The sequence below is a fragment of the Bombus pascuorum genome, chromosome 13, assembly GCF_905332965.1.
Source record: "Bombus pascuorum chromosome 13, iyBomPasc1.1, whole genome shotgun sequence".
Taxonomy (NCBI): Eukaryota; Metazoa; Arthropoda; class Insecta; order Hymenoptera; family Apidae; genus Bombus; species Bombus pascuorum.
Genome location: NC_083500.1, coordinates 781,489 through 803,546, shown reverse-complemented (window position 1 = coordinate 803,546; position 22,058 = coordinate 781,489). Strand labels below are relative to the sequence as shown.

The 22,058-nt window shown below is 39.4% G+C and overlaps 2 protein-coding genes across 5 annotated transcripts in view; one reads left to right on the top strand and one right to left on the bottom strand.

Moving 5' to 3' along the window:
• LOC132913419 (furin-like protease 1) overlaps positions 1-22,058 on the top strand; it is a 351,740-nt gene that overhangs the window by 287,237 nt on the left and 42,445 nt on the right. The window lies entirely within an intron of this gene.
• On the bottom strand, positions 15,928-21,359 carry LOC132913562 (dynein axonemal intermediate chain 2-like). The gene is made up of 6 exons (XM_060971992.1): positions 21,001-21,359; positions 20,251-20,679; positions 19,882-20,164; positions 19,284-19,565; positions 18,808-19,141; positions 15,928-16,577 (listed from the first exon to the last, which is right to left on the bottom strand). The coding sequence occupies exons 1-6, from the start codon at positions 21,096-21,098 to the stop codon at positions 15,928-15,930; spliced, it is 2,076 nt and encodes a 691-aa protein (XP_060827975.1). The 5' UTR covers positions 21,099-21,359.

The window sequence follows — 22,058 nt, the reverse complement described above, 5'->3', positions numbered from 1 at the left end:
AGGATTTCATCCCGAAGGACAAATTCCCCAATTTCAATAATTTTTAATATATTAGGTTGTCCGAAATGTTTCTTTCGTTTTATAAGGAAATAATAGACGCATAATGTTTTTTGTTTTATATTACTTTATTGAATTATGCACGAACATAATAATAGAAATAGAACGAAATGGACCATACCTAATTCAATAAAATAATATAAAACAGAAATTGTTGTTCATCTATTATCATCTTATGAAACGAAAGAAACTTTTCAGACAACCTAATATTACAGAAGATATATTGTATTCGTTAAACTCGCTTATCTACTCGTTAAAATACACTTGTAGAAAATTACCAAATTTCTTGAATACGATGAATAATCATTTGCCAAACATCCATTAGTTCACAGTGAAATTCAAATCAAACGATTGAATCGTCGTTTCAATCGTCTAAAATCTAAAACCTACTTTGCCCAAAGAATTATGCACCTTATAGCAAAATGGAACGTTGGACATTAAATTAGCAAAGTTTTCGGTTCTTTGGCTCGGAGTTGATCCTTTTGAAACGAAACTAAACTCGTTGCAATAAACGAAACAATAGGAGTTAGTTCCCCGGCGATCGGCGTCGCTTAAAGTCGCGCGTCCATTGAAATCGAATATTCCGTGCGTAGGAGAAATCGGTGATTACTAGGAGCTCCGTTTCAAGAGAAAGATTTACGCGGTGAGCATGATCGTGAATCTATCATGGAATTTGGACTTATGCCAAACGTTTTGCGGACCTCGTATTTCAGATATTTACTCCATCTTCGAAGTTCCTTTTTTAATACGTGTAAAACGTTCTTATCCTGATTAATTGGATTGCTCGCGTAACATTGAAATTTAAAAGAACAGAGTTCCTCCAGCGGCCAAACACATACGCGGAAATTTGCGAACGAGTGAGAATTATACTGTAGAAAAGGGTAAGAGAAAAGAAGAATTCCGGCGAAAACTTGACACGGATAAAACTTCCCCTTTGTTCGATGTTTCGTTTCTAACAAACAATCTTGATGCGGTAGTTTTCTGTGTTTCTATGTTTCATTTTTGCGACTCACGATGTTCGACTAAAAATTCTTGGGTGAAATTGGTCGAAATTTTCGGATCGCAGCATCAACTTGCAAAGCGAATTTAAAGCCAACTCGGAGTCTCTTTGACTGTGTATTCTCGCCGACATTCGCGTAGCTTTTCACTACACACGACCACGTCTTTGTATGCAAGATACTACCTAGTATCCCGGAAGTTGGTCTCTGGACATGGTCGCCAGGAAATGTCTCCTTGCATTACTGGCCGGAACTAGGCTTTGATTGTTAGACCTTCCTTCTCGAATTTATCACGCGATGATCTCGAAAATGTTTCGAAGCTTTGCTATAGTCCTTCTTACATATTCTTCTTCTCAACGAACTTTGAAAATAAATACTCTTCTCTTCGACGTCCTAAATAACTCTCGTTTTTGGTCATTTCGATGAACTATTTGAAAAAATTCAAGAAATATCGTTGGAAGTCGGTTCTTTAATTTTACTTTGCATACAGTACACGTATAAAATTCTTACAATTATATGTATATACACAAACCTAATATTCTCGCTCTTAATCGTAATTATTTTATTAATAATAAAATTCCCTAACGCAGCGTCTATCGTTTGATCGAGGAGAAGTACAAATTATTTTCTCCCTACTCTTCTCTGAGCACGAGACTATTCCGCGTTTACACGGAATGAAAGAAGGCGAAGGAAAATCGCAAGGAATTTAATTCAAATTCTTGGGGAACAAAACGTAACGCGATAAATATCTAGCCATGCAACGGTTGGCATGCTTCCACATCGGCCAAAATAAATTACACCGTACAAAAGAAATGTCATCCTAAATTACAAGGTTTATTAACGAGCAGACCGTTTAATGTATCTAAGCAAAATTGCCAAGTCAAAATGTACAGCGACTACCAAAATCTACGGTTATCGATAAAACTAGGTCCAGGACTGCGATCCATCCTCGATCATCGAGAACCGAATCGAGGAGGAACGTATCATCAAGAAATCTGAAAATCGATCGTCACACATCGAGTACTATCGTTTCGTATTTTTCCAGTCGGCAAAATACTAACAGCTCCCACTAACGTAGAGTGCTACCACTCCGATGCGACAGTCACTTTGTTTGCCCGAACTCCGAAATTCGTGGATAAACTCTGGCTTTTCTACGAGCGTACGTTTCCAGGTAATCTCTGCCTACGATTCTCTCCTTCTGCAATTGTGGCGGGGTAGTACCAAGGATATCCGAGTATAATTCTTCGGCAGTTTTTACCGGCGGGGTGCTGCAAGGATCCGGTACTTTCGCTTTTCTCACTTTCGCCATTTCTTCCTTCGATTCCTCCGTTCTTATATCCACTTTCTCCTCTTTGGCTGATTCTTTTGGTTTATCTCCCGTAGATTTCTTTAACACTCTTATTTTTCTGGGACGTCGTTTCCTAATTTTGAGAAAAAAAAAATCGAAATTTTACAAATTTTCATAAACATCTTTTTGTGATCAAATTGGCGTATGTATTATCGGTATGTATATATCACTTATAATTCGGAATTGTTGTTTTACATGTAAAGTCGATGCAAATTTGTTACGCGGAAAGATTAATTTCCCCTTGACTTCAAGAAAAATGTAAGAAAAGTGTAAATCAGTATTTTTACGGATCCTGCAATTTCAAAACTCCTTCGTCAAAAGCACAAGAGAAAACAGGAAAGAAATTTCAATTAACTTTTTCCCGAGATCGATGTTTCCGACCTTTCCTGAGAAAAGAATGAATAAAAGTTTCTCTTGAATCAACAATTCAAATAGCACGCTATACATAACAAAAAGAGCCAAACTTTACACGTATTATGCAAAATTCGCGTGTTGATGAGTCATTTGTAATTGATGCATGAACCAGATCAAAATCTTTTCTTTTTACGTTCTAATATCATGGTAGAACATTGATTGCCCAAGAAAAAATTGGAAATTTTGATAATCGCGTGATATCGGACACGAAAACCTCGGTTTTAGTGAAAGTAAATTGCTTATTAAAAGTACCAACTGTACACTGGACAATAGCATTTTACCTGGCTTTCACAGACGATCGGATAGTGGGCCTCTTCCACATTTCTCTAACTACTTGAATCTCTGCCTTGGCCTTCAAGACATCCTCCCAGAGCTGCGTAGGCGGAGCCCGCATTTCCCTAAGCACATCGCTTTTCATCCTACGGCGTCTCCGCCCATCCGTCGAGGATCTAATAGAAACGGTAGAATCCCTGTCCAAAGTCGATTTTTTCTTTTCTTTCGACCTCTCTTTCCTTCTCCCTGCCATACTGGGTCTCCAGCAACAGACTTTCGGTTTGCAAATCTCCCCTTCGCAAGGCCGTGGCAGCACGAAGAGTCGCTTGCGCTTTTTCCTCTTCTTTGTCTTCTTGTCTATCTTTAAACTGAGATCCGGTAATACGTCCTCCCTCATCGATTGTATCGAACGTCGTGCCGATAGTTCAAATAGGGATATCGGTTCTTTCCAGATTAGTCTTTCCGCTTTTTGAATTCCAACGGGCTTCTTTGGCACAATCTTTTTTGCAGTCTTCTTCGCTTCGACGGCGACGGGACCGCGACCGCGACCGACCGAAGCTGGTCGCGAGGGTTTTCGCTTTTTTTCGGCTTTCTTCGTTGTGGCAAATATATGTACAACCGGGATTATGTCTGGATTGGTCTCAAGCGCGTAAGCTTCCACACCCTAACAAACAAATAACTTTTACATCAATGTTCGATGAATAATAGTCGATCCACTTTTTTGGTGTTTTCTAATCTTATATGCCAGATTCAAAAGCAAAACGACGTTGATTCCTATTTCTAGCTTTCATCTAAATCGAGTTTCGACGCAAAGCATTCATTCTTCGCTTGAATGGAGTGAAAATTTCATTTTTACATATTTTTGGAAGCGTTTCGTTTCGACATCGTTACGCTTATCAATGCGGGTCTCATTTTCCTAAAAGGTTTTCATTACCACATCGTTCCGACATGATAAATTCAATCCCCTTGCTTTTAAACGGTAGGAATCTGATTATTTTTAGTAGGAGATTAACCCGAAAGTTTAGCACTAATAAATTTATCACTCGACGAAAGTTTATTTTCCTATTTCGAAATCTTTCTGAATTGTCGCGCACGAGTTATGTTCGGTAGTTTTTAACTTTTAAAATAGATTTGAGTCACAGTTCGCGGACAATTTTCCGCTAAAAACCATAATTTGAGTAAGATCGACCAATTTCGTCTCTACTCATTTATCACGTTTACCGCTATTTAGAAATCTCGTTATATCAAGAAAATAGAAATCCGAGCGTCAACATTATAAAATTTATAGAAAGTTGAGACGGACAACGGAATATTGAATCCATTGCATTACTTGTTGTACAGCGTCAAAGTATCTCTTCTCGGCCTCCGAAATCTGCAAACCATTGTCTCGAGTCTTCTTCTTTTCCTTATATACAGTTCTCTCTCGATTCTTGTTCGTTTTAGAGTTCGGCTCCCTGCCTTTCGCCTTCCCCGATATTTTCTTTGGCCCCTTAAATTTGTCCTTGATTTTAACGCTCGCATCATAATCCTCAGCCGCCATCTTCTGCGTCAATTTGATTTCCTTTAATCGTGAATCCACTGCCTTCGTAATTTTCGAGCATTTGTCGAAGCACTGGTAAAAAGATCGTCTTTTTTCAAACTGACAAGAATGTTTATGATATAAAAAGAATTGCGCGTGTTATTAAACTACCGCATAGAAAATAAAAAGGAAAAGAGCACTTTATCGTTAATCGCAAGTGCAACAGATATTTGGAGATACAATTTGAAAGTTTAAGAGCGAATCTTGTGTTTATTTCCCGTAATTCGGAAGAATCACGTCATTGATAAGGCGCATTTGCCTGAATAATGATGAAAAGAACAGGCTGTACGCTTACCTCTGAAAGGACACCTCTGTCCTTTTTGTCGAACGACTGAAAGAAATCCGTTGGTTCAACCAGGAATACCTTACCGACGTAGTTGCCAATCGCCAAAAGAGCATTTTCTTCGCACGGCGCGAGAGAAGTTAGCTTTTCTTCGCATAACTGCAGCGTGAAAACTGGTTCCCGAAGAGTTTGAAGAATGTCCCAGACTAACAACTGTCCAGAGGCGGTCGTCACGTAAAAAACAGAGTGCCTTGTCTTATTCCAGCAGCCACCCGTTGGGTATTCTCGTAAAAATCTATTAGTGGAACAATTACATAAGTCGAACATGGATAGTAAAATTTACGAAATAAGAATTTAGCTCGTACAGTGAATTTCCAAATTCGCTGTCTTCGTTATCAGATTTCGAAAAATTAAGTAGAAAATTCTACGATTAAATACGACAACGAATGTTCTCTTTATGTACGGGCGAAAATAGAACAGGTAAAATTAATAACACGCGAAAACTAACATACGGAGTGGAAAGCAGACAATCTTCTCTGGTGTCTTCCGCCCAGATTCGAGCTCTCCAATCTCCGACGGTCATAAATATCGATGGGTTGAAGACATTTCGATCGACAGACTTGACCGCACCAAAATGGCTTGTGAACCTAATCGCCATTTTCTCTGCATTCGATCTCGCTTTTCTCGATCCGGTTAAAATAACGCCGTTCTCCAAACCAAACATAAATTTCGCGCCCACCATCGGGCCGAAATTCAGGCATGAAACACCGATCGCATGGTCCATGTTTGGCTCGTTTGGATTCTCGAAATCGATCATGAGAATTTCGGTTGGTTGTTGCAGATGTCGCGTGTCCCACCACATCGCACAACCGTCGGTCGACGTGGAGAAAAATTCCGTGTTGCTTTTCGATGGTAACCACTTCACCGCGTTCACGAATTCCCTGAAAAATTAGTCGTTATAATATTTAGAGATTAAACGAATTTCTATTTAAATCTCGTTTTCTTAGATGCATTAAAAACGTGTTGAACTAGCTAAGGTACCGAAGCTATCGTTTCTGCGAACATTCTCTATATTGCTCGGTATAAAGACAGAAGCGAAACTCAATAAAGGGAACCTTCGCACTAGAAACACATTCGACACAAAGCAAAATGAAACCTACGAAAAACATCCTGCGGACTCGCGTTACGGTGGTTTACGGATAAACAACGGAGACATAGAAATTCCTCGATATTAAGACTCGGAGTAAAGCGTTCTCTCGAGTAAACATTCACCGACGAACGAACACCAAAAGTCCAGGAGAAGCCTTCGGAATTTTGTCCGATGAAACAAAGTCTGACGTATCACGAGATGAAACGCGTTCTCTTTTCATCGCTTACCTGTGACTGTATTGCAAATTAGAGTACTGTACAGGCGTATTCCCGGTCCTGATATCCCAGTTACAGACTTGGCCTGTCATAAGACCGCTGGCAAGGACGGAAGGATCTCGGGGATTAAATTCACAACACACGCACGGTGTAGGAGGCTGCAGACCCATGTAAGGTTCGTTCGGATTGTCTGTTCGTAGAATGACAGAAGCGTTTCATAATCCGGATTATGCGGAAGAAAAAAAGAGAAGGCTGCTATCTCGAGTGATTTTCATCAATTCTTTTGAGTTGCATCGTGACAAATCTTTGCGTGCCGCGTCGACCGAGCTAGTTGAATTTAAGCGTCGGAGCGTGACTTTCATACACGTTACGCTCTTTCATCGGTATATCTGGAGGGATACGATATTTATGAATGGAACATATATGTTATTTTGTGTTTTTTTTTTCAACTCGCGTCGAAGAATTCTTTTTACTATTGCAAACAATTTTATCGAGATTATACGAATACAATGATATAATTAATCCTTAGTTACGATATAGCGCGATACAAAGAGACCGATACTCAACGGTAGATTATGTGTCTAAGCTATTAGTCTCGCAGTTAAAAACCGGCGGATAGGCAAGAATCTGAGCGGTTGAAATCCGGGAGAGCTCGTATCTCGTCACGGTTTCTCCTTCCCTATCGTGAGTGTCTACAATCTACACGACCTATGCTAAGGAATGCAAAGCGATGCAAATGCCCCACGATCTTCCTAATGCGGCGAAAATGGTGCCGGAGGGCTAAGATAGGAAAGCGTAGTGAAGCTTTTCTTCTACCTACCGACCTGCCAGATGTACAGCTTTTTACTGTAATCTGGCACCCTCCCAAAGTCCAAGAAGCAGTAAGATACCACTATCCTGCTGCCAGAATCCGGAGACCAGGAGATATTGGTCACCGGCCTCTTCGACGTCTCTGGATCATTGTACAAGTTCACGGTTCTGAAAAGCGATTTCCAGAAAATGATCGTTCCAAATATTACACCGCCTTTGCATTTCTGGCACGACAACGATCGTGTCGAATGACAAACCGTGTCAGATAAGCCTGCATCCCCCAAAAACTAAAAATCGAGATCATCACCGACTAGGGATCGATTTAAGGGGATGATCTATCGCAATGATACGTTAATCAAGTTTATAAGGAATATAAATTTGTTCGTAAGTTGGTCTACGTTATTAAACTTCCGAGATTTTGTCTAAGCTGTTGCAAATATCGTGCGGTCCAGGAGTAAACTTAAAATTAAAGGTTGAGAAGAAGTAATTTTGTAATGTTGTGTCATTAATCCTCCTTGAATTTTATACTGGTAAATACAGTCTAAAAAATGTACTTTAGTTGTAACTTTACAACAAACTTTAGTTGCAGAATTATAATACATATAATAAAAATATGGAAGATTAATTTCTGGTTCTTTAAGAAAGTTAATAAGTTGCTTTCGAAAGGATTTTAGAAAGATTTTTAATTAGTACAAAGGAAATTGATCGACAAAGAGTTATTGATTACGTGAAAGACCAAGTCGTGTGATATGTGGAATGAGCTGAAAGATTTTAACGTCACTCACCTAAAGCCAAAAGGCTGTACCAAGGACCTTGGTATCATATCATCGAAATAGTACTCGTGAATGTTCACCGTGCCATTCTGAAGAACATAGTGCTCCATCATCTGCAAGAAAATTTAATTTAACCTTCCTCTTAATTACCAATACAGTTGTAAAAATTGTACGTTTCTACGATCCTAATAAGAATCGATGACTTAGGACAATTAATGTGAAAATCTTATCGCCTTTCGGAGAATGAAATCACTTGAGCGACTCACAAATAAACGAATTTCAAGAGCAAAACAGCAACAAATAAATAAGATGAAATTGAAAGATTTGTTTTTATTTTCACTTTCGTAAGTATAGAAGTTCCTGTTAACTGGCTAATAACCCACCGACTTTCTAGTGTGCTCGGTGAACTAATAATTTACCTGAAACAAGTAACGTAGCTTCGGTGCCCAATTGTCATCCTTTTCGATCCTTCGTCGAAACCTCATGGTGGTTTCCTCGTCTCGCGGATTGATATCCTTCGGCCATCCGCCCTCAAAGTGAAACATTCCGCTCTTTTTCGTCGTTTTACTGTCCGTTTGAACCTACATTTACGAAAGTTATGCCAGAGAAGAAAATCTAGAAAATCTAGAAAATCTAAGGCAAATCGAGAGATACTTTCGACCCAACCAACCAACCAACGAATAATTTATGTGGCATCTTCACGATTTTTCACGAATGTATCGTGCAAACGTAGCGATTTCACGGAAAAATCGTTTCAACACTCTAATTGATATTACACGCGTATCCTAGTATTCCATGCTTGTTAATAGGTAAATTATCAACCGTACACTTGTGCGGATTAATCAGTATGCATAATACGATGCTCGACACGATCGAATAACGATTACCCTTGTGCTACTCCCCACCGATTATAAACACATGAAATTTTTTCAAAGGAACGTTATCGTGATTAGTCAGATTTGGAGAAACATATTTAAATTTGAAAAACGCACAGAAGGAGAATGACTGATTGCGAGTTGAAATTTTTCGCCTGTGATTGGATCGATGTAACGTCTATTGATAAAACTGTGTCCTGCTTGTCTATATGTGTTATTGGAGATGTCGGGAAAACTATAGTTTCAGATAAAATTGCATGCTCGATGCCTCAAGTAACAAAGTTTTCGGTGGATTTGCGCGCCTTCGTTGAGTCGTTTCAATCTGACTGAAGGCTTTCAACAAGTTGATACCGTTTTTGTTATCGTAACAGAGAACGAGCATAGACTTTTTGGGATAAATATAAACTTCCTTGTAACATTCCAAGTAACAAACAAAATTGATTCTTCAGTTTTCGCGCTTCCTTGGATTTCTCTTGTTCCTTCGGACTTTTTACGCTTGCTTTCGTTCTTTTGTGAAATAAAGAATATAAAGATGTCTAACCCGATAAAATGCGGACACAAAACATATCCGATCCACGGATTTAATTACCTGTTTTACAGAGGCGAAACGTTCGCGAGATTTTCGCGTTACATTGTCAAACTTTACCTCAACTTCGTTCTTAAGCTCTGTGAAAACGAAATTGAATAAATTACTCGGGATACTGACGGACATAATAACACGTATCGAGCTCACACTTCGGATTTACCGTGGTATAATTCGTTAAAATATTTTTATTCTCATGGTTCAAGATATCGATTTCTGTTTACCCTTCTCTCTCTTATACACAGAAGTATTTCATTCCCTTTTGGGCTATTCCTTCTAAAACACCTTATACAACTTAACCTATTCATTGCCAAAAATTTCATTTTTCAATATTGGCACAGAAACTATTGACAAATTCAATCGTGAAAAACAAACAGATTCCACCCCCAGCATTGATTTTGATTTTTCACCGAATTTCCGGAACACTAAGCAAAATGTCAGGCGTCGTTTAAGTTGTTAATAAAACGGTTGAAGCGAGGCTCGTTAATCATCTCATGCAAGGTAAGAACTAATGAGATCGTGGCTCAGGTTACATCGCTCGTCGCGTTACCATTTTCCAAAAGAAAAAGGAAATCCTATATCGAGATCAATAACAAAGGTATAGGTCTCGCGTGTGTGACGTCGATTCAGCTCGATGCACACGTAGATGCAAATACGCTGAATGCATCAAACCAAAGTCAGTTCGACCAGCACCGTAATCTCTTTAATGACGTCGACCTAACCTCGTGCAATGCCAATTGCTTCGAGTGCTGCACCTCGACGTGACAGTGACTCCTCTTGATATAGTCGTTCATATCGGTGGGGTTTGGATGGATAATGGCATCCATTTGCGGCCCACGCACATCGAACATGCAATGCTTTCCGAACTGGGCGCGCGTTTTCACGTACACCCGTTTGATCTCCATTCCCACAGGATGATCAAATCTGCGTAAATTAAAATTTTACGATACGATTTCGCAACATTTGCTCTTAAAATTGTTTCAGTTTCAATTACATATGTAAGATACTATGAGAAAAGTTGTTTATATATATATACAAAGATGATGATTATTGATACAGATGATGATGATGATGATGATGAACGGGGATCATTTAGTGTACATAAATGTAAAGGCAGAATTTTTACGTTTCTTCGAAGCGGTAAACAATATCGGCGTAATAGGCTCAGAAATTATATGTTCGAGATTATTTAATTGTTTCAAAATAACGTTACTTATTTCATTAAAGAAATTCTCAAGCTTGTATTAACTTAACAAAAAAAGCAGCATTCTGTAACGCGTCTAACCTGATTTAACGGAAGAAACGCAGCCTTCGGAAAAATCATACGTCGAGAAGAGCTCCGTAACCTTTTTCTCTGTTGGCGAAAGAGCGCGTCAGAGTGGCAAAAAGCGACGCGATAATTCGCGGGTCTGTAACGGCGCTCGCTACGCCGACTGGGTTCACCGTCGAAAGAGAAGAGTGGCAGCAAGTGCTGAAAGATTCATGAATTCACCAAGCGAATAAAGTTCCAGGCGGAACGATATTTGCCTTGTTTCGACAAACACCCGAGAATTCGACTGAGAAGATTCACGCGTGCAAACGCCCCCGAACGGCGTTCTCTCTCTTTCTCGCGCCAAGGATCCTCTTTACGTGTGAATCGAGCATAAACAGAACTTAGCGAGGACTCGGGGACGAGGCAACAGTCCGATCAAACTTATCTCACGGGGATCAAACGCGTGGCTTTGACGCCGCTTTATGCTCGAATATATCGCCACAATCTTGTGGACCTTCGAGTTGATCGTTTAACCGCTCATGTACCATCTCGACTCTGATCTGAAGTGCGCTCAGACAATTTATCGGAGAAACTTCGTTCCGAGGTTAAATATCGGTGGATAACTCTAAAAGCGTGCAATTACAATTTGAAAATTGTCTAATTTTGAAGAATTTTACGAACACTTCTCTTTCACGAATTAATGCTGGATTGTAACGATTCTACTTTTTGTCGATTTGGAATGGCAAAGACAGTTGGCGAATTTCAATGTAGCATGGTAATTAAGACGTTTTTTACCTCAATTATCCTTCGACGTACCGATGATAACGTTGAAGTAGGGGCCGTCAATTTTATACCTTATAATTCTCAAATTAAATCACACTACTTATATTCGATTCAAGTTGCGAACCAAAGATTTATTAAATACAAATTAAAGTTTCAGATCATATACATATTCAGATAGAATAACGGTTCCATCTATCGAAAAAAACGAAACGTTGCTTTGCAGCGATGAAAACGAAAGCTCGATACGATTCATGAACCCTATTTGTTTTTGTCAATAATTTTTCCGGCCGAGTTATAAAACCATTGATTCTTCTACTCAGCAATCTGTAAAACTGACCCGATCGATGAGAAAAGGGAGGACCGCCGGCAGAAGATTGCAATCAAGGCTCCTTGATTCTTTGCTAATACTTACTTCATCAAGAACCGCTGATGCAATCATTCTGTCTTAACGAATCGATCGTTTCAGATTATTGAGCTTCGTTGCTTGCACGTGTTCCTTGCATTCGCATCACGCTCTCCACGATAAAGGATTTTCCTCTCAAATTTAACGCTCGAATATGTCGCCGAAGGAAGAAATTGTCGAAAATTGTATTTTACTCGTTAACTTTCTAGTCTCTCGTTTCGGATAAACAATTTTATCCATGAAATTAATAATATTCTTAATTATGGCTTTTGAGTGCCATTTTTGTACTATCCTGTCGATCTTTTTAAAATCTGTCACTATTAAAGATTAAATACTAATTAAGGAAATGGACAGTTCAAAGGCAATGCGGTTTTGTAAATAATACTTCGTTAAGTATCGATAATTTCAAAAACGACGTAATATAAAATTACGCAAGAGCTTTGCCCATTTATCGGTCGCTGTTCCGCCTATAATTAGGGAAATTACCGTACAGTTCACTATCATCGATTAATGTATAATAATTTCTGGAAAACGAGCTGAACGCGCGTTTGATCAAAATTTCGCGGTGATACGCGGAAAGTAATTTCTATCTATCGATCTCCGCTTAATCGTAAATTCGTCTGTGCGAATCACGTAAGAGTTTCCCTTGGACCAGGCTTTATCCTCGTCAATGTAGCGAAAATTGCCGCGTTCCTGCATGAGAGCAGACCGTCACAAAAGGCTGCCTCTAATTGCCTTCGGCCGAACATCAAGCAACTTTGATGTTCCATAGGCACACGTCCAATTTATTTCGGAAACAAAGAATTCGTAAAAATTAGTACACATCATTCTAACTGATTCTTTTAATGAAAGTAATACATGGCTATAGATGAAGACAGCAAAAAGCTAAGATTCTAAGAGTTGAAATTATTCGTGAAACCTTGCACATGAACTTGCTTCACCAATGTCTGAATTTGTATTAAAATCCTATGTAATGTATAAATAATGTTACAGTTTAGGGAACATATAACAAATTATTTTCCAGGTTTTTACATTTTTTCTTCGAGTTCAATGACTGTTTCTTTGTCTTAAATCCTATTTGAGAATTAATTAGTATACTTATAGTTTCATTTTGAACCAACCATTTTGATTGTTCCTGTGCACTGTCGCTATTAATTAAAGCACCGATTAGCGTGCCGGCTCGATCATGATAAAATCGAATAATTATGAGAATACTGCCAAGTATCAGGAATCCAATGTACTGTAAAGCCGGTATGACGAGTACCAATGGTAAACGAGTTCCGTAGGAACGCAAATCTACACCGCTCGAACAGATCGACGCGGAACATTATCCTAGCATACGTACGTGCTAGTTTGGAGTTTGACAAGCGACGATTCCGAAATTTCCCTCTGGAAAATCCGATGGCTCGCCATGCTCATAACATCGAAACGAAATCCGCATCATGCACAGCCATACAAAATAACGAAATATCTTTTCGTTTTATAACACCACCTGCACAATTTTCCTCACTTCCAATTGTTATTTATCAACATATGTCATTTACTTTAGTTTACTTGATCGCATACACGTTGTAGGTGATTCTCGCTGCCACAAAACGAATCTCCCCGCTACTGCTGTTACAAGTTCTCTACCGTGACTGTTTCCGCGAATATTTCACGTTGACCCGAGGAATTCCTAACGTTGTTTGGCCTCTGCGTTCTAACGTTTGTCGTTTTTCGATCAACTTCTTTCTCTCCTCCTCATTCTCTCTGTCGCCGGCGCTTCACGATGCCTGCACGCGATAGCCTGATAAACCGTTGCTCTCATCAGCTAATGCACACGTACATATGTACATCCGGTTTGCCGACTTCCTCTGGTCGTCAATCGAGCGTACCGTGAAGCGAGAAAAAGGATTCTGATTGTTTCGGCCGGATCTTTTTTTCTCGACTCGGCTGGATAAGCCAGCGAAATTGGAATTCGAACGGAGAGATCGGAATCCGTATCCGAGTTTTGGCCCCCCCCCCCAGAATTCCCCTCGTGCTTGTTTACACAGCGCGGTACCGCCGCGGCCATCGAAACAGCTTTATAGCTGCAACATTCCGTCGATTGGAAGTATTGTATCAGCCTGGTAATTCCCGTGTTCACTAGCTCAAAGGTTAATTCAGATCGAATCACAGGCTTTGAACTAACTTTTTAGATTAATGTGTGCGTTCAGGAGGACGCTGCTATTAAACATTGACCATTCATGGGTACGTTACAGTCGGAATCAAAATTTCAGGAAGTAAAATTGTCGAAAGATAGTTGTCAGGAAATTACACTTGCTGAAGAAAAGATAGATTCGATCGTTGTAACAACAAAAGGACATCTTGTTACTTATCACTGTTTATTAGTTATTCTTCGTTTCTTTCAAATGTGAAATATCTCAGTTTAAAAAATACGTTTTCACTAACATACGAAAAAATTAATTACATTCCTTTCTCTTACTTTTTACAGTTCTAAATAATTCATAATCAAATGTCATAAAATTTCGTAAAATAAATTCCTTATATTATATTATCAAAAAGCGCGCTATTACTGAAGCGCTAGTAAAATATTAGTAAAGCGCAAGCGTAACCGATTTATCGAAAAAAACGCGGAAGTCTCGTGTATTCGTTTTTCAAGTACGCAGTCCTCGAGTCTCCGAGGAGAAAAAATTATTAATCGATAATAAATACGAAGCGTCCCAATTTTCTGACAGACGATTCGAGAATCGTTGGCCGCGGAGAATCGGAAGCCGCAAATTACGTGGCCACTTTGCATCGATGCGTTACCGTCAGCCTGGACATGCATAATTAATCAGAAGATTATCACCTCGATGACTGGTCAAAATACGCGCGACTCTCTTCCAAAATCTCCTCTCGACCATCACTCTTTTCATGCATTCTCCCTCTAATTTAATCTCCCCCATCTAAACGAGATCAATTTGCTCTTCATAGTTTTTTCTCGCATGATGTGTCTGCTTTCGAATATTTCTCGTGAAATCCGATTCTTTCGATTCGATCATGCTTTCGAATGAAAAAGATATTTTTCCACGATACGATATTTAACCAGTAACATGTAGCGCTTTCGGAAGTAACAAATTTGCAAGAAAACAAGTTTCTCCCGGAACAAAGTATACTTGCCAGAAAACGTATACTTTTTCTCAAAGAAATAGATGCAAGAAGTTGGAGACTGTACTTGATTTCCATAGTACCGCCGTCTAACCGAGTTTTTATTCGTTCGATCTGTCGGTTATTAATAAATCCCTATATCCCGTGCACTCTTGAGAAATTCCAAGTTCTAAGAGGACAACGAGCGAACGAATGAACAAGGAGAATCGCCTTTGTAAAGAGACGAGAATTCTGAAAACTTTCTTCGAACTGTGCATCATAAGTCTGTCAATTCATCCGTTGAAATTCCAGATGGATTATCTTCCGTGTTTTCCAGTCCGTCGTGTTCGCTTAACTTTGTAAGAACATTCTCTTAAACTCAGGCAATAAATGGAAAACTGACTGTGTGGCCCTTGGAGATCCTGAGCGACGAGAAAAACGACAAACTCTATCGAACTTCCATTTTGCCTTATCCCTTTTTCTCGCTGCTCTCTCGTTCCTGTAACTTTTGCGTGAAACGTGTACGCGAACCCACCTGTTTCTAAGCAGAATTTAATGCGGTTACCGAAAAGAAAAAACCGATGAATCTCGACGGGAACAGGTCTACGCGAGCGTAAAAAAGTTTCTGTTGAAAACGTTGAACGCATCGTTTGCACTATGGTTTCGTTCAACAAATGCGTAATAACGTCGAAAGAACTTCCGTTGAAAGAAAGAAGGAAGATTCTTCGATCGAGCCAGCTTGGATTTCTTCCACGATAAAACTTTCCGACGAGGTTGTTTGTCCTTCCTGTCTGCTTTCCGAACCTGCTGGGAATATCTCGAACACGAGCGACAAATGCTTCGGGCTGATCCTTTTCCACAAAGATGTCACTTTGAATTCTAACGACACAATGCCGTTTGTACAGATGAATTAAACAGTTAGCTCATGGATTCCCGGGGAAAGCTCTTTGGAGGAGAAATCTTTTTCCAGTTCTTCTTGGTTTTCAAGATGCTTCTATGACGTGAAAAGAAATTTTTAAACGATTAATATTTTCTCTTCCCGGGCTTCTCGTCAAGCATCTCTTCAGAATACATTCTCACGAACGCAGTAGATATTCGAGGATAAAACACCTTCCTGCTATGCTGTTCATCGTACTCCTGAACTTTTTGTTTCAACAAGTTCCACAGTTCCATCTGTTTCTCCTTCTTTTCCATTTCGATCTCCTCTTCCGTCAATTTCAACTTTTTGAATTTACGCAAGCTCCTTTTTGGATGGATTTTCGCGTCATTTTTTTTCCCAAATTCCACGACCGACTCGTCCGTTTTGATCAAATGTTCCTCAGCTTCCTCCTGACGCTCTTCCGTCGTTTCCAGCTTGATTTCGGGTAGTTTCTTGGGCTCCTTCTCGAGTTTCCTCTCGACGGCCCAAGAGGCGAGCTTTCTTGCGATTGCAGTTTCCTGCCAAGCACGCATTTCCTTCTTGGCTTCAACCAATTCTTTTCGAAGTACGTTCGGCGGAGTATTCTTCAGCGCCAAGATTTTTCTCTTGAACGCGCGCGAAGGTTGAGGAATTTGAACGATATAGTCGGTTAATCGTCTGAACCACTTATTATCTATGATGAACGATCTGCTTTTTTCGGGAGATTCTTCTACCACTTTGTCCGTTTTCTTCCTTCTTTTTGATCTTCGTTTCTCTGCAATGACAAATTCATTTTTTCAATAATTAATCATTAACTAGGAAGATTAGCACGCAATGTGTAACCCGCAACAAGTAATGCTCCAAATACTCGCGTAAACCTAATTAATCAATTACCTTAAACGAATCTAAATTACAAATTCCCGTTCTTTGTACCGCTTTGTATTTTATACCTACTGTACATTGATGTATATCGACGTACTGTACGTTGACGCTAATCAAGATTCCTTCGACCCAGAACGAACTATTCCGTGCACGCGATCCTTCATCCGGACTGTAATTAATATCATCAATTTATAGTCGCATAGCTTAGTGTCGCACAGACCCAATCGTTCTTCGTAATTCTGAGGACCACGCAATATTATTTCATTTCCATAGCCTCAAATTGATTCCTGATTGACGTAACAGAAATAAGAAAATCCGTTGTCCCATACGGTATTCTTTAGGCCGTGAGTTCATTGTAATGCGAAATCGTAAAAAATATCTTAATTTACGCACATAGCAGAAACGAAATGAGGAATCGATGTATCAAACACTAGATCAAGTGCTTAAGATTTTACGTGGCAAAAATGCCAAAATTGCTTTCACGGCCGTCGTACATAGTCAATATGGAAATAAATCCCGCACGTGCGAGAACCAACACTGCCATTAACTGGAACACCAGCGGTTGTGAATATTTCTCTACGCTTAGTGCATTCGCCACCACGCGATAAGACAGTATTTCCCTCTATATGCTAAGCTAATCGCGCTTGCGAGACAAGATTTATCGACGTCGTGCTATTTTTCTGTCATCGACAAAAAATGCAGAGAAGAAAGACGATGCATAGTGTACTTGTGCTAAACCTTGCTAAATCTCATGGATTTAAAGATTTCAACGAATGTGGGAAACATACCAATTGAAAAGATTAAGGAATTGCGCCTTCGAACAAGGCTACATGGAATTAATCGAATGTCACGTATAAAAAATTTATATTTAATACGATTCGTACTTTGTAAAATTCACTCTGAAAGTTTTATTGATATTATCGGTCAAATCGTGCGAGAGAGCCTTTGCAAGTAAAAATCTCGCGCCGATATCAATGAATCAGTCGATTTTGACAAAACTAAAACACGTTCAAAGACCTGTAACGTTTTTGAAAGCTTACAACTTACACCCAGAAGCCTGAAATAGCCTGAATAGTTTATTTTTCTTCGACTATTCGCGTAGTTACTTCCAATCGAAGTATCACATACAACGGAACCACCGAGTTTAACTCTGTGAGCCGCAGCAACGGCAGCAACAGCGTAGCACCGTCTGGGAGGCCAACGAGTCCACCCCGTTACTTTTATTAACTTCCAGATCGTTTAAGTGGCTTCCGACGCGTTATTCCGAGTTAATTGTAGCTAACGGAGAAACTTGACGAGAGGGAGAGACTTGGGAGTGGCGAAATACCGGAAACACGGAACGGAATTAATTCGCTAGAAGTGTACCGTAATACGGCCGCGACAGAGCGTACACCTTGTTTGCAGTTCCCCTTGTACCGCGATTGTAGAATTTACAAGTGACGTACAGTCGTAGCGACAACTCAAGAAACTTTTGTAAAATTTCACTACTATGCCGAAAGCTGAGCGATGAAATGAAATTCTCTGGAAATTATTGAGCAGGTAGCTTCCAGGCAATTGTAGTTCTTCTTGGCTCTTCAGTGACCCCTTCGTGCGCGCCAGTTACGCTTCCCGACTCATTGCGAAACAGCTACCAAGAGATTATTTCCAGAAATTAAAATTAATCGAAGAAAAAGCTGACTACTATTGCCGAATACATGTTTCTCCTTTTTTAGTTAATTTTCCTTTAAAGCGACGACAGATGCTTTTATTGTTAATTAGTCCATGCTCGAACCTAACTTCCAATTAACCTAACGCGCAAATACATCGACCAAGAATAACTAAACATGACCATTCTCCAAGACAAAGAACAATTTGAGTCTTGTTATTGACATTCGGAATTTATACTCTAGAGCTCTTCTCCGACTTGGTAAAACATTTCTTCCGCTTGATATATTCCGATTTTACAAATTACACGACAAGTTAAATCCTCTTTATCGCGATCCAGATCACTTCGTGTTGGATAGATACGTGTTGAATAACATTGCGATATAGGAAGATCAGAAAAAAAGGAACGAACGTATGATTTTAGAGAAATCGCATTTCGTGTAAGCAATTTTTCACACCTCTGATCAGAACGGTCTTACCTTCTATATCTGCACAACAAATTTCCGGCTTGCACACTTGGTTCGCACAACTATTTCTCAGGATCTTTTTCGCTCGTTGCTTTTTGTCCTTTATTCTTATCGAATCTAGATCGACATCCGCAATATCTACTTCTTCTTCCTTTTCTCCGATCTTCGATATACTTTTTGCAGTCCTTATTCTACTTTTGAACCTTTTGATCGATCGTTGTTTCTTTACGTCTTCTTTCTCGGATTCCACCTCCATTTCCATGTATTTCGTTACTATTCTTTCCTTTAATATTTCCTGCGCTGCTTGCACGTCGGCTTCGTCGAGTTCCATGTATCGCGCGGATATCTTTTTTAGAAAAACAGATCAACTTACTTTTGTCGATACTTGACGAATTTTTGATCGTTTGCTCATCGTGTAATATGAAAATGTCGGTGATAAAAGAAAAATACATAGAATTTAGAATATACGACGCAGCATGCTAATTTACCTGTTTTATTTTGTCGAAATATTCCATCTGCGCTTTGTTGTGTTCAGGATAGGTCATCTTGACGCTAGACTTTCCTTTCGGTTTCGAGGCTCTCGATTTCTTCCGGTCTTCCAGTCTTTCTTTCTCCATGGAGACCTTTTCTTTCTTTCTATCCTTCTCCTTCTTCTTGCTTTTCACCTTTGACTCCTGTATACCGACATCTTTGGAGACACGATGACCCAGGCGTATTTCTTTCAAACGACTGTCAATCGCCTTTTCATATCGACTACACCTTTCCAGATACTACAATAAAGACGAAACCATGTTACCGATATTTTCGAACTCGTCTACTTGACGAGATGACCGCCCTTGGAATTTCCGCCTTTCCTTGTTAAACTCATTGTAAAATTTTAAGGAGCAAGAGCGAACTAAAGTAAAATTTCATGAAGTGTGAGACAACGAGATTCGGTAGGAAGAATACCGTTTAATTAGAACATCTGGTAATTAATGAGACTCAGCTCAATGATTTCAATGATCATTATCAAAAGGTGACACAAGGTAACGAGAAGAAAGCGTAACAGAGTCTTTAAGTAAACTGACAGTATAACTAGAATCTTACGCTACTCAAAGCGGCTTTGTCTTCTTTCGTGAACGTTGCAAGGTCTTCCGTACACTCCAGTAGGTATACATTACCGTTACTACTTCCGACAGCAAGAAATCCATCCTCTTCGTGGGAGCTAATCGCTGTCAGGCTATCGTTACACAGGTGAATATTAGTCAATGGTGTCTTGATACCTGCCAATATATCATACGCTTCCAGTAAGCCTTCTTTATTTATGGTGAAGAATACGGAGCATCTGGCTTTACTCCAGCAACCACCGCTCAGATCAATGTATTTGTCACTATACACGTAAAGATACAAAAAATTTCTATCTCGAAGAAACGTATAAAATATCAAGTGGTACAATATTACTGTCTTCGGTCGTACCTAGTACAGAGCAAATTTCCTTCCTTCGTGTCGTCTGCCCATATATTGGCCGACCAGTTGCCAATGGTTAAGAAATTCTTCGTATAAATGGGATTTCGGTCGATCGCGATAACCGGTCCCGTGTAACATTGGAATCTAATCGCCAATTTTTCCACGAGATTGCTGGTTCTCCTATTTACATTCACAACTATGCCGTCCTCGGTACCAGCTAGGAATTTACTGCTCATCGTCTGTTCAAACTGCAGGGCAGTGACACCGACCGCTTTGTAAATGTCTGCTCTTTGTGGCTGCTCGAGGTCCATCACTAAAGTTTCTGTTGGCTTTTTCATAAATCTGGCATCCCACCATAAAACTGTGCCATCGGTAGAACAAGAGAAGAAGTCGGTGTTAACCTTGGAAGGGATCCAAAGGGTCTGAGTCACTGGATATCTAAGAATGAACGGCAGACGAGAAGAAAGAATCGTAATTTTATTTTGAAGAAATACAGAAATTCGATGACGGTGCACCGTTATGTTGTGGGGAGAAGAAAACTGCGGTTAGCCCGGTTCTCGATTTTGTGGAATATCGTCGAACTTTTTGTATAATTTCTTAAAGACTTTGTTTCGATTTCATTCCATTTTATGAAAATTCTATATAAGAAGCTTTAATTTGAAAAGTGACATAAATGCACTTTTTCCGAAAAAGAAAACTACGAAATAGCGGTGATACACGAAATGTGTACGTTATTAATTCTCAATCAAACTATTATACCTGTGACTGGTGTAAGGATGAGACGTTTCCATGGGTTTTTCATTGCTTCGAATATCCCAGTAACACACTTGGCCAGATACTAGACCACTGACTAACATCACAGGATCGCGAGGATTGAATTTAAGTGTCGTTAAATGGAAGGGTGGTTTCAACGTGTAGAGAGCTTTATTGGGATTCTCTGCATAAGACGAAGATTATACGTTTTTATAGAAACTGGATCGTAATATATTGTACGACAAACAATTTAAAAGGTTCAATTTCAGTGCGTGTGTTGTACATATTAACCGAATTAATCACTCATATATGGATTATTTACCAAATGTCCAGCTGGACAAATTATAAAGTACAAATTAAATAATAAAAAATATATATGGATAAAACGCACACGTACTATAACTAATAAAATACAATTTGTCTGATGGTGTCTTCAAATATCCTATTAACACTCGGCTACTTAATGATACAAAAATATTTCATGAACGGGAAGAGATAGCAAATTTGTGTGCTAAATGTTTACAATAAAATCGTGAGACGTTCAAATTCAACGAAATGATCTAAAACTTGGTCGTATGTATGAACGGACATACATAGAATCGAATCGATGAAATACCACCTCTCATCGAAGTGCTATGGCAAATAACGTCGACTGAACGCGGTTCGTCACCGAATTACATAAGGAATAACCCAGTACCGAGGTCCCATACGTAGGAGTACGGACTCACGTCGGCCGAAAGCTGCTCAGATTCCGGAAACCCGTACGCAACGGCCAATCGATCAGGGTAGTTTGGAGACCACGATATATCCTTGATTGGTCTCACCTTCGTCTCCGGATCCTCGTACAAGTTCACTACCCTGAATAAAAAAAGGAGGAAAAAATACGAGATTTCGTTAATTTACTAATTATTCTACTAATTAACGATTTGAGTACTATTATATCATGACGTTCATTCGTAAAAAGAAAATCCATCCATATTTTCACATATTACACTTACGATACGTTATGCGTGTATGATATATGCGTATTACATCGAGATTTCAAATATTTAATAAAAAGAAGG

What these genes read in the sequence shown, in the direction of transcription:
- LOC132913562 (XM_060971992.1), bottom strand. Translation starts at nt 21,098, where the DNA reads ATGTTAGTCAGTGGTCTAGTATCTGGCCAAGTGTGTTACTGGGATATT. An exon ending in ATTTCGACAAAATAAAACAG is followed by an intron (nt 19,142 to 19,283) that starts GTAAATTAGCAT and finishes TTTCTAAAAAAG; the next exon opens with ATATCCGCGCGATACATGGA. An exon ending in TTGTTGTGCAGATATAGAAG is followed by an intron (nt 16,578 to 18,807) that starts GTAAGACCGTTC and finishes TTGTCATTGCAG; the next exon opens with AGAAACGAAGATCAAAAAGA.